The 13695-nt window shown below is 37.1% G+C and overlaps 1 protein-coding gene across 1 annotated transcript; it reads left to right on the top strand.

The window, feature by feature from the left end:
* Positions 1-756: 756 nt before the first annotated feature.
* Positions 757-1200, top strand: LOC122662881. The gene has a single exon (XM_043858588.1). It carries the CDS (start codon positions 757-759, stop codon positions 1198-1200), a length of 444 nt encoding a protein of 147 aa, XP_043714523.1.
* The last annotated feature ends 12495 nt before the right edge of the window (positions 1201-13695 follow it).

The raw sequence follows: 13695 nt of genomic DNA, 5'->3' as shown, positions 1-13695 counted from the left end.
ACTTGCAACTCATCTTCCCCAATCAATTGGGGAAGATGAGATGCAGGTATCCTTAGTAGGGAACACCATGGATGCCGAGATGAGTTGCCGAAAGAACACCTGAGAGAGAGACTGGTTAAGGAGAGTTACAGGAATGATAGAAGAAGGGAAAGGATGGAAGGACATGTTCATCAAGTTGACATTAGGGTTTCGGATCGGTTGATTGAAGAGTTGCAGGTTAGATGGAGCAAAGATGAAAATCTCTGGTTCAATCTGGAAGGAAGAACATCCATGACAACCTTGTACAAGTATAAATGCTGTCGGATTTGTCAATATCCTCATCCCGTTCTCATCCCAGAAGAATCGTCGACGTGGTGGCGAGGACGATGGGGAAGCAGCAGAAGCAGAATCGTCATCGCAGGAGGATGTAGATCTAATGGAGGCATTCAAGGTGTTCGACGAGAACGACGACGGAAAGATGGATGCGAAGAGATTAGGAGTGTTGTTTCCATCTCCGATTGGAAAGATGCGGTTGTTTGCCCTAAACCTCGGCGACTCGGTGGCTTCAACCATGTGGTTCATGGCCCTAGGCCGTTGAGATGGCAGTTGAGGTAATTTCTCCAACCTGTTTACATCTCTTCCTCTGTTTGATTCACAAAATCGTTTCAAAATTCTTTTTTTTCTCCGATGTTATTTTTTCGAGATATAAAGAGTCATTTGAATAGAAGCTTCCGTATATAGCTTCAGATTCATCTTCAAATTATCTTTTTTGAGAAGATGCCTTCAACCTCAGCGGCAGAGGCTGCAAAATCAGCATTAGAAGCACCAAAAACCCCTGCGGAAACAGTAGATGTGTCATTGAGGTCGAATCAGATTGAGTTTAACTTTCTTGTGAAGACGGATTATGCTGAGGCGGTGAAGACAGCGGTTGCTGAGGTGGTAAAGGCGGCGGTGGAAGCTTCAAAGTCGGTTTTGGAGGCTCCAAAGGATTTGGTAGAGGTGGCGAAGACGGAGACGACGAGTGTAGTGGCTAAGTTGGCGAATGTGGAGGAGGAAACAACAAAACTGGCTAAGATGCTGACGAAGGTGGAGAAGGAGACGACCAAGATAGCGAAGATGGAGTCCAATATTGCCAAACTAGATGGTGAAGATGGAGTCCGGATCACAACTCTTGTGCCTTTCTTTAATTTCTTTGTTTTTCCCCATTTATCCATGAATTAAAAGATCTTTTTAAACTTATTCTCCATAAAACCTGCAACTCATCTTCCCCAATCGATTTGGGGAAGATGAGTTGCAAGTTCTTTTTTTTTTTTTTTCTGGCAAGGGTAATTTTGTCATTTCACCTCTTATTTTTAACAATGTTAGTCATGAATTGACGGAATGGGCTTATTTGTTACCGTTTGCAAACCTCAGAGGGGTACGCAAAATTTTCCAAAACTGGGGGGTGAAAATATCCTTTAGTCAAACCTCAGGGGTGGTATGTGTAAATTTCCCTAAATAAATAGGCAAGAGATCTCTACTTGGTCGCATGGTCTACACAAGCGTCTGGGTCAATGGGTGAGCAGATTCTGATCCTCTACAACCGGACAGGTAGCAGCTTTGGTGCTGCCCACACCCAGACATGGGTGAAATGACCACCCTACACACTGCTCGAGCACCCTACTCGGGTGGGGTCCACACCCCTGTTTGTGTGTGGGCAGCACCAAGGTCGCTATTTGCTTGGCCATAAAAGATCCAAATTGTGGGTGAGCACACCTGGGGTATCTACCCAAGGGGCAGATATGTCATCTCACAGTGTCTTGTGAGAGGGCGTAAGTAACACCACCAACTAGAGGTCTTTTTCCCAAAATAAAATCTCGAACCGACTTCAATATATAATGGTTCAAGTTAAAATCCTATTGAGGTCAAAAGGGTTAGTAACTGAGAAGAACAGAATCTAATTATCAGCTTCTAGACTTCTAGCCAAACCAATGCTCTACTTGCGGACCAGGATAATATTCTCATTTTATGGTAGAATCTATGTAATATAAACACTAGAGAGCAATATTCCATTCTTTATATATATCTTTCTCTCGACCCTTTTCGCCTCTGGGTAGAGATTCTATTATCTGCAATGAGCTTTTGAAGCCTCTATCATTTGGAATTAAACACGTGTTGTTCATGTCAGCACCTCCTACACATAACTATTGAATAAATTTTTATAAAGAACCTAATCAAATTGTAGGACTACCAGTATTCCAACATCAAAGTTATTGAATGGAAGGAATTGGGTTTCTGTTTTTTAAGTTGCTTAAGGACAAGGCAAAACAATTGTTCCTTTCCCTCATCTCTCTCTTTATTCGCTAAAGATAACAACTAACATGCTTTAACTTTTTTTGTTTCTTCCGAGAGATCACTATAATGCTGTATTTTACTTGATCCTTTCCTTCTTTTCTTAGTTCAGTTCCTTTGCACGTACGTGTGAGATGCCAACTCATGTCACATTTGTTTCTATGAATACTTTTTCATTTTTTAAATGGCAGCAAATGGGACATGTGTTGACACCTAATTCATACATGGTACATGCATGTTAATGTACGTGTAAAGAAACTCAACTCTTTGTTCCTTCTTTCCCTTTTCTTGTTCCATTGGGGATCTTGGGTTTTCTAGAATCTAGGGGGTCTTTGAAGTTTCAAGTATACTCCCAACTTATCAAGGGAAAAGATCCCTGTCAGGTTGTGTGTAGCCTGCGCCTAGACACATGACCGTGTTTTCATTGACTTGTGCTTGTGCAAGGGCCACATAGCTTGGTACCAATCTTCTGCCCCACTGATTATTATATGATACACTTATAACTTCTAACAACAATTGCTTGTTGACAAACAGGATCTAGAAGCTATTTCTTGTAGAAAAATCTATTGTTTATTGTTGAGTATAGGCCATTCACCTAAATAAAAAGACGTTAAAAGTAAATGAATGTCCACCCCACCCCACCCCACCCAACCCAACCCAACCCAACCCAAAAAAAAATAATAATAAATAAAAGGTTGTTCATGTCTCTTTTTTTTTTTGCTAAAGGTCAGCAAAAAAATATATTAAATAAAAAAAGATATACAAAGATTACATCATTGAAAATGGAAAAAAGAAAATTCATTTAAGATTTGTGATATCGCCTACGATAGAGCCATCGGTAGAGCACAAGACTAGTAGATTGATTGTCTTAAAAATCCACCTTCGGCATTACCATCAATAGAAACTTGAGACAAAAGAAAACATCATGATTCAAAACGGAAATGGGCTCTCTCTTAAGAATCCCAAAGAATGTAATGAGTAACAAACCTTGGGATCGATGCCCAAGTAAAAGAGGCTTGAAGAGAGGTCTATTCTTAGCCAAAGCATCGACCACCGAATTGAGCTCTCTAAAACGACGAGAAATCCTCCAATAATATTTACCTCTTAATTTATTTTTTTTGGGTGAGAATATTTACCTCTTAATAATTGATAATCATAATGGAATGATAGTTTAGCCCTCCATTTTTTTTTTGTTTTTGTTTACAAAGTTTATGGAGTGGAAGTAAAATAGGATGAGGCTAAACAAGGGTTAATGATACAACCATGAAACTCATGAATTTACTTGACTTTGGAAGAATTTAACCTGATTACATATTCTGATTTCATTATGTGGTGCTTTCACTGACCCCGTGTTTGTGCAAGTGCCACGCAGCTTGGCAGCGATCTTCTACCCAACTTATTATTATATGACACACTTAAACTTCTAGCAACAATTTCATGTTGACAAACAGGATCTAGAGGCCATTTCTTGTAGAGAAATCTATTGCTTATTGTTGAGTATTAGCCATTCACCAAAATAAAAAGATGTTAAAAGTATTAATATTTTATAAGAAAATCATGCATAGTACATGTATGTCCAACCCCACCCCAAAAATAAATAATAGGATGTTCATGTCTCTTTTTTTCTCAAATAATATTTTTTTTTGGCTAAAGATCAACAGAAAATATATTAAAATAAAAAAAAGATATACAAAGATTACATCATTGCAAAATCCCAAAATGGACAAAAGAAAATACATCCAAGACTTATGATACCACCTACGCCAGAGCCATCAGCAGACCATAAGACAAGCAAATTGTCTCGAGAATCCACCTTCGGCATTGCCATCAGTAGAAACTCGAGACAAGAAAACATCATCATTTAAAACAGAAACGGGGTTTGCCATGAGAATCCCAAAGAATGTAATGAGTAACAAACCTTAGACACCAGTAAAAGAGACTTGAAGTGAGACACTATTCTTAGCCATAGCATCTACCACCGAATTGAGCTTTCTAAAACAGTGAGAAATCCTCCAATAATATTTACCTCTTAATAACTGGTAGTCATAATGGAATGATACTTTAGCCCCCAATTCTTTTTTTTCTTTTTTTAAAAAGATCATGGTGGAATGAAAGTATAGTATGATGAGGCTAAACAAGGATTAATGAGACAAACATAAAACTCATGATTTTACAAGACTTTGGAAGGTCTAACCTTATTACATATTCTGATTTCATTCTGTGAAATTTTCTAGTCCACTGGGCAAAAAGTTTTGAAGTGCTTTAATCAACTACCAATCAAATATTGGATTTTTTTTCCAATTCTTAAGAAGGTTACTTCTGCAAAATGAGTTCCAGATAGTTATTCTTACAAAAGTTGACCAGTAAACTATAAAATAGTTTCAAGTGATTGTACAAGTATTTCTCCAGACAAGTATATACAATTTAAATTGTCAGTAGCAAGAACAGTTAGGCTTAAATATTAAAAAACCATCATATCATAACATTGTCTATAGGATTCTAATAATTAAATATGACTCATGAACTATAACTAAACTGGCTCATTAATTATTAGGGACTACTACCTCAATGGATATTCCTCATTGAAGGGCCAACTATATCTAATGAGCAATGACCAACAAATCAACAATCAGAAAGCTATTTTTTTGTTTTTTTACTTGAAAGTCAACGACTCAACTTCAGCCTCCCCTTTCGAAGCATTACCAGAACAAAAAGTTTCTGGTGCTATATTTGGCTGCCAAAAAAGTTGCTTTCTATTTCTTCTTGTTTGGCAGAGAAGGAAGTCAGATATCTTGACTCTATCTTGACTCAATCAATTGTTCTAAAAGAAGAACAATATGCTTATAATATAAAATCATATTATGAAATTTGTTATCTTTTTTTCTATTATTATTATTATTATTATTTTTTCATAATCACTTTATCACATGTTATCTTGGGATACCAATTTAATCGACAAAAAAAAGAGGGTGTACGTACCCTAATGCACGAGGCTCGCATCACTGCGGGGTCTGGGGAGGATCATAATATACTGCATAGTTTTATCCCTGCTTTCGCAAAGAAGTTGTTCCCAAAATCAAACCTATGACCACTTGGTCACAATGGAGCAACCCTACCATTGCACCAAGGCCCACCTACACCAATTTAATCGACAAAACCCTCACATAGAGTAAATCCAATCGTACATTCATGGATGGATTAATGGGTAATGGGGTGCCAATTGTTCTAGTAATGCATCATATTATATTTATATTAATAAAGTAAAATAGGGACGAGTATACCCATGATATAACCACTATTACACATAAGACCCCTTAATCACATGATTGAATATCCAAACTACCTCCTTCGATTATATTAAATAAAACAAATATAATCTTAACACTCCCCCTCAAGCTAGAGCATATATATCACCTAGAGCATATATATCACCTATGTACAGATGGGATTGCTATACCCCGTACCCAGATAAGGATTAAATTAAGGATGTATATTGTTAAAAGGTACTTGGCGGAATTCTTATGGTGAACTCCAGCTTATTTGGTGCAATTGAGGGATGTTAACACCTAAAGTTAAGTATGGCCTATATTTGGATTGCATTGGGACATGTAAGTTTGATAAGATTATTGTAGTGCCATATGACTGAGAAACCAACATGATGTCTAAGACTTGAAATGAATTAAATTTAACCTAGGACTAGCTTGGACCATCAATAGAGTTCACATCACAATGATAGATCTGACAATGAGACAACTTGTGTGGAAGTTGTGACTTCATGAGATTTTTAAGATATCTTTTGGTTAGAATTTGGGGAAGCCCAAAACATAAGAAATGAATATCATTGAGTTAGCTTTCCAACGAAAGAAGAATTGGGATAATCGGAGTTCAACGAGGGAGATATGAGGGTTTGAGTAGGTAAAGGACATGATCTTAAGACAGGGTTCAGCTGACCAATTAGTAGTGGCGGTCAACCGAATGACCACAGTCAGGACCTCCCAAGAGCTAGCGGCATCAAATGGATGCTCAACCAGTCGACCGGTTGCTCAAGGCCGTCAACCGGATGGACTCGAATTGGGGCTTTTAAGTAGATTTTTGGGCTCATTTTCTAACCAACAATTACAGATAGATAGATAGATAGATAGATAGATAGAGAGAGAGAGAGAGAGAGAGAGAGTCCAGATGACATTACCTGCGGTAGTGCCTCAACCAATCGACTGGTTACTCAAGGCGGTCGACCGGATAGACTCGAATTGGGGCTTTTAAGGAGATTTTTTGGCTCATTTTCTCATTTCCAAAACAACAATGAGAGAGAGAGAGAGAGAGAGAGAGAGATCCTAGCACAAAGGGGCTTGAGATATGGAGTTTCAATCAAAGGGGCAAGGTTCTTGGATCAAAGAGATCGAAAAACAAGTTTCGAAGAAGGGTTTTAGCATTCAAAGGTAGGTTTTTATCTCTCAAAAAATATATCATTTTAGTTTTCTATACACATTTGAGTTTATATGGAACCCTAGGATGAGCTAATGATGACCTAAGGATGAGTTAATCTGATTTTGAATGGGAGAGGAAACCCCATTGAAAACATTGGGAAAAAATTATGGAACTGCTCTCATGAGCAGAGTTTTCCCAGGAATCGATCGATCTATACTTCATCCAAATGACCAAAAAGGGTTGTTCTGAGGTTAAATATGAACGAGAATTGTGGGGTTTTTCCAAGTAGGCTAGGATCACTTATGGAAAACCCTAATGAATATGAATTATTATGTAGGAATATTGTAATTCAAGTAATTTTGGACATTGGAAGTTTTAGTTGCCCTAGAGAGTAAAGATGAATGAAATTTTATCATATCGCCGAAGTTTTCCCGGCACTTATGTTGTGGCATGTTTTATGTATTCATGTTTACATAATTTTGAGGACTGAACTGTATGAATTCCATGTTTTAGCATGATATATGTATATGTTATGAATAAGATGCTATCATTGTATGATTTCTAAAGAAAGGTATGGACCTCATGAATGTTTAAGAATGTTAAGCCTATGAATGAATGAGAAAGAATGAAATGAATTTGAAAATTCATGGATGTCTGCTTTGTCAAAAGACTCGTGAAAGAACTAAGTACAGGCATCCATGTTGATCAGCGACGTGCCCTTACTTTATGATGCGTAGGGTAGTTCATATCATAAAATGACTTACCACAGGATTTAAAAGATGCACAATGTTTTCATTGTGAATTTTAAATGCTTATGCATGAAAATTTATATACGATCAAAGATATATTATATCCCAGATTTATTTATTCATGAAAAAAGCATGTTTGTAGTGAGATTTCCTCTTGTATGCATGATTTATTTTAACGGTATGACATTGTTTCAGAGCTGGATCATGTGCATTGTCGATGTGCAGAGTGTAATTTTGGAGGTTGAGGGAGTGATATACTACCCTCTGAGTAGGAGCTCATGGGATAGAGATTGCATAGATCTTTTGTTAGTGATTTTTGAGTTAACGAGTGAAATCGATGAATAGTACATTAAGGATATAATATGATGAAATTGACAGGGATTACTTTTGATGTATTTGGGAGAAATTATTATGGGGGAGATATAATGATGGAATTGAAATGTATATTTGTGCAATTAGGAAAGTTAGAATGTGATAACTTTGATCCTGTGCAATGTAAGACTTTAATCCTGTAAATTGTTAAAAGCCGTCAAGTATTTGCAATGATTTAATTTTTCCATTGTAGTATGTAAGTGAGAGGCAAGAAACCATCCGTTATAACATGACGGCCTGTGAGGGCCAATGCTTTAGCAATTTTGCGACAAATAATGAGGGGGTGAAAGTTGATGAGGTGGATATTACGTAAAGTGACCATTTTAGGTATCTATGATCAATCATCAATAAGGAAGGTGATATTGATGATGATGTCTCATAAAGGATTAAAATAGGATGGATAAAGTGGAGAGGTGCATCTGGAGTATTATGTGATCAGTGAATCCCTTTAAAGCTTGTTAGAAGTCATCAAATAAGGGGGAGGGATAATTGTGATTAGCACCTGACGTTAATCTAGATTCCCCCCTTAAGGGCTTTTATGTCTTTCGTGTCTTTTTTTTTTTTTGTTTCCTTACTATTGTACCCTAATTCTATTTATATAGAATGAAGTGGGCAGTCCTAGCCTCAAGGTTGTGACTCCCAAGGTTACAATCATCTTTCTTCTCTTTTCTTCTTCTCCCAAGGTTTATATGGAGCAACCTCTATGTAACGACCAAAATCTGGGTTAAGCATATGATGTAGACCCTCATGGACTGTCGTTAAATAACGGTTGAATCTATGAACTACTATGTGTGAAAACTATAAACATGAGAATATTGTAGCGAAAATACAATAAACATCTCAATAACTATAAAACCTGGCATTAGCCAACATAAACTGCACCCAGTGTCATCTATTACATCACTTCTATATTCTACTGTCAATTACATAAAAAACATAATTAAACTACATCTTACACAAAAGAAATGAATTTCATTGAGTTAGCTTTCCATCAATAGAGTTCACATCACAGTGATAGATTTGACAATGAGACAATTTGTGTGGAAGTTGTGACTTCATGAGATTTTTAAGATATCTTTGGCTAGAATTTGGGGAAGCCCAAAACATAAGAAATGAATATCATTGAGTTAGCTTTCCAACGAAAGAAGAATTGGGAAAACGGAGTTCAATGAGAGAGATATGAGGGTTTGAGTCGGTAAAGAACATAATCTTAAGACAGGGTTCAGCCGACCAATTAGTAGTGGTGGTCAACCGGATGACCACAGTTAGGACTTCCCAAAAGCTAGCGGCATCAAATGGATGCTCAAGCAGTTGACTGGTTGCTCAAGGTGGTCGACTGGATGGACTCGAATTGGGGCTTTTAAATTGATTTTTGGGCTCATTTCTTCATTTCCAAACCAACAATTATATAGGGAGAGAGAGAGAGAGAGAGTCCATATGACAATACCTGTAGTAGTGCCTCAACCAGTCGACTGGTTGCTCAAGGCGATCGACCGGATAGACTCGAATTGGGGCTTTTAAGTAGATTTTTGGGCTTATTTTCTCATTTTCAAAGTAACAATTTTATATATATATATATATATATATATATATATATATATATATATATATATATAGAGAGAGAGAGAGAGAGAGAGAGAGAGAGAGAGAGAGAGAGCAGATGATAGTACCTGTGGTAGTGCCTGAACCAATTGACCAGTTGCTCGAGGCGGTTGACCGGAAGGACTCGAATTAGGGCTTTTAAGTGGATTTTTGGACTCATTTCCTCATTTTCAAAACAACAATGAGAGAGAGAGAGAGAGAGAGAGAGAGAGAGATATCCTAGCACAAAGGGGCTTGGGATATGGAGTTTCAATCAAAGGGGCAAGATTCTTGGATCAAAGAGATCGAAAGACAAGTTTCGAAGAAGGGTTTTAGCATTCAAAGGTAGGTTTCTATCTCCCAAAAATATCTATCCTTTTAGTATTCTATACACATTTGAGTTTATATGGAACCCTAGGATGAACTAATGATGATCTAAGGATGAGTTACTCTAGTTCTGAATGGAAGGAGAGGAGACCCCATTGAAAATATTGGAAAAAATTTATGGAACTGCTCTCATGAGCAGAGTTTTCCCAGGAATCGGTCGACCGACACTTCATCCAAATAACCAAAAAGGGTTGTGTTGAGGTTAAATATGAATGAGAATTGTGGAGTTTTTCCAAGTAGGCTAGGATCACTTATGGAAAACCCTAATGAATACGAATTATTATATAGGAATCTTGTAATTCAAGTAATTTTGGACATTGGAAGTTTTAGTTGCCCATGAGAGTAAAGGTGAGTGAAATTTTGTCTGAAATTTTGTTATATCACCGAAGTTTTCCTGGTACTTATGTTGTGGCATGTTTTATTTATTCATTTTACATAATTTTGAGGACTGAACTATATGAATTCCATGTCTTAGCATGATACATGTATATGTTATGAATAAAATGCTATCATTGTATGATTTCTAAAGAAAGGTATGGACCTCATGAATGTTTAAGAATGTTAAGCCTATGAATGAATGAGAGAATGAAATGAACCTGAAAATTCATGGATGTCCGCTTTGTCAAAAGACTTAGGGTACACATCAAGGACTTGGAAGGGATGACATGAACTAGAGGGAAAGCAAAGAAATGAAATGAATAGTAGAAATCCCATATGACTACCACATTTTTCAGTAGGGGTTTAAGTGCCGAATGAGGGCAAGTCCATCTTATCAAAGGACTCGGGATGTCCATCAAAGACCTTGGGCTTCCATCAAAGGAGTTGGGAGTAAAAGGAGTTAGTGAAAGGAGTTGCAGGACAACCCCATCAAACGACTCGAGGGTCTCGTGAAAGGACTAAAGGACAGACATCCATGTTGATCAGCGGTGTGCCCTTTCTTTATGATGCATAGGGTAGTTCATATCATAAAATGACTTACCTCAGGATTTAAAAGATGCACAATGATTTCATTGTGAGTTTTAAATGCTTATGCATGAAAATTTATATATGATCAGAGATATACTATATCCCAGATTTATTTATTCATGAAAGAAGCATGTTTGTAGTGTGATTTCCTATTGTATGCATGATTTATTTTAATGGTATGACATTGTTTCAGAGATAGATCATGTGCATTGTCGATGAGTAGAGTGTAACTTTGGAGGTCGAGGGAGTGATATACTACCCTCTGAGTAGGAGCTCATGGGATAGAGATTGCATAGATCTTTTGGTAGTTATTTTTGAGTTAACATGTGAAACAGATGGATAGTACATTACAGATGTAATATGATGAATTTGACAGGGATTACTTTTGATGTATTTGGGGGAAATTATTATGGGGGAGATATAATGATGGAATTGAATGTATATTTGTGCAATTAGGAAAGTTAGAATGTGATAACTTTGATCCTATGCAATATAAGACTTTAATCCTGTAAATTGTTAAAAGCCGCCAAGTATTTGCAATGATTTAGTTTTTCCGTTGTAGTATGTAAGTGAGAGTCAAGAAACCATCCGTTATCACATGACGGCCTGTGAGGGCCAACGCTTTTGCAATTTTGGGACAAATAATGAGGGGGTGAAAATTGATGAGGTGGATATTACGCAAAGTGACCATTTTAGGTATCTATGATCAATCATCAATTAGGAAGGTGATATTGATGATGATGTCTCATAAAGGATTAAAATATGATGGAAAAAGTGGAGAGGTGCATCTGGAGTATTATGTGATCGGTGAATCCCTTTAAAGCTTGTTAGAAGTCGTCAAATAAGGGGGAGGGGTAATCGTGATTAGTGCCTGGCGTTAATCTCGATTTCCCCCCTTAGGGGCTTTTATGTCTTTTGTGTCCTTTTTCTTGTTTCCTTACTATTGTACCCTAATTCTATTTATACAGAATGAAGTAGGTAATCCCAACCTCAAGGTTGTGACTCCCAAGGTTACGATCATCTCTCTTCTCTTTTCTTCTTCTCCCAAGGTTTATATGGAGCAACCTCTATGTAACGGCCCAAATCTGGGTTAAGGATATGGTGTAGACCCTCATGGACCACCTTTAAATAACGGTTGAATCTATGAACTACTATGTGTGGAAACTATAAACATGAATCAAAGACATCAGAATATTGTAGCGGAAACACTATAAACATCTCAATAACTGTAAAACCTAGCATTAGCCATCTCAAACTGCACCCAATATCATCTATTACATCACTTCTGAATTCTACTGTCAATTACATCAAAAGACATCATTAAACTACATCTAACACAAAAGTGTAACTATACCAAAAGTCTCTGGTCTGTAATCTTTCTATGATCAACTACTCAGAGGGTCTAACATTCGTTCCCCTGGCTCTCCTTGTGTAATCTGCATACTTTCACTCTACGTGCACATGCTCTGTAAAAATATTCACATCTGTGGGGTGAGCTCAACTAGCTCAGTGAGAAAAAACACAGTTCATATCATACTCATGAATGTAAACAAACATGCTTTACTGGTAAATCATGATGTACTGGTAACTCATGCAATGGCATGCCACTATGATAACTGTAATCTGTAATCTGAAATATGATATCTGATCATATAATTATCATGCTCGCATTTAAAACAATGCACTCTATACTATTTCTTTTACTTGGCTTATCTTTTACTTTATTTCTAAGTCTAGCCAGTTGTTCTCAGTGACCAACCATTCTATAACTCATAACTTTGAGGCCTCTATCTTGTTATCAGTGTATCGTTACGTATCACCGTCGTACATTGAAGACACGTCTCACTCTTTTCGTTACGTATTCCCGTTGCACGCCCCCATCATACCATTACGTATCGCTGTCATATGCTGGAAGGGAGACCTATCTATGCCTCATCCAGTACTTAAACCCTACTGGAAAGGGTTGGCAGTCATAGAATCTTATTATTCTATTCTTTCTTTACTTTCTGTTCTTGAACCACTAGGGCTCCTTTGCTATTCTTTACTTTACTTTACTCAAGCACTGGTGCTCCTTTACTTTCTTTACCGTACTTTACTCGAGCACTAATGCTCCTCTGCTGTTCTTTACCAACCTCCACTTCTGGTTCACAATACCTGTAGCAACTCTAGGATGGATAGGACATTGATAGAACCCCTACTATCCCTTAATGGTCATTAAGGGACTCTATACTATCCCTCTCTTTCCTTTTGTTGAAACAGATAGTAGCAACCTTCAAATTCAGTCTTTTTTGTATCTTACTATTACTTATCATGCCACACTAAGCTTTCAAATCATAAAACATACATTTTCCTTTCTATAAAACAATAGAATTTTAGGGGCAATGATAAAGTAAACAATACTGGGAAAACATGCTAGATATGATAGGATTCCCCTCACCTATCTCTGCCACTGAGTAATAAACTCTATCTTTGATTCTCAATAGTATTTTGAATAATCCTTTGTCATTCTTCAGATCCAAATGAACATCTACATGACATTTCATAAGCATTAGGCTTCACTTTTATAATATTAAAATAGTGGAAATGATCTCCCCCCACCAAACTTAACTGAACTTATCCCTACAACCCTACTTGGGCATCTAGGTAACATTGGACAATTCAACAGTTGAACCAATGGCCAAAACTATAAATCCTAAACCCAAAACTAGGGTTTTTATTGCTTTTTTCCACAGAACTTTGGGGAAACTTATCCACTTTGCATGACATCCATTTCTCTAACATCACAACACTAACAAAATCCCAAATCCTTTATCCTCAAATAGAACTCAATACACCAAAACATCAAATAGAACTTAATACACTAAAAAAGGACTTAAGGTTTACCTTTTCCAAGCTTGAAACC

The sequence above is a fragment of the Telopea speciosissima genome, chromosome 5 (genome assembly GCF_018873765.1).
Source record: "Telopea speciosissima isolate NSW1024214 ecotype Mountain lineage chromosome 5, Tspe_v1, whole genome shotgun sequence".
NCBI classification, from domain to species: Eukaryota; Viridiplantae; Streptophyta; class Magnoliopsida; order Proteales; family Proteaceae; genus Telopea; species Telopea speciosissima.
The sequence above is the reverse complement of the archived record's forward strand: the minus strand, read 5'-3'. Positions and strand labels throughout refer to the sequence as shown.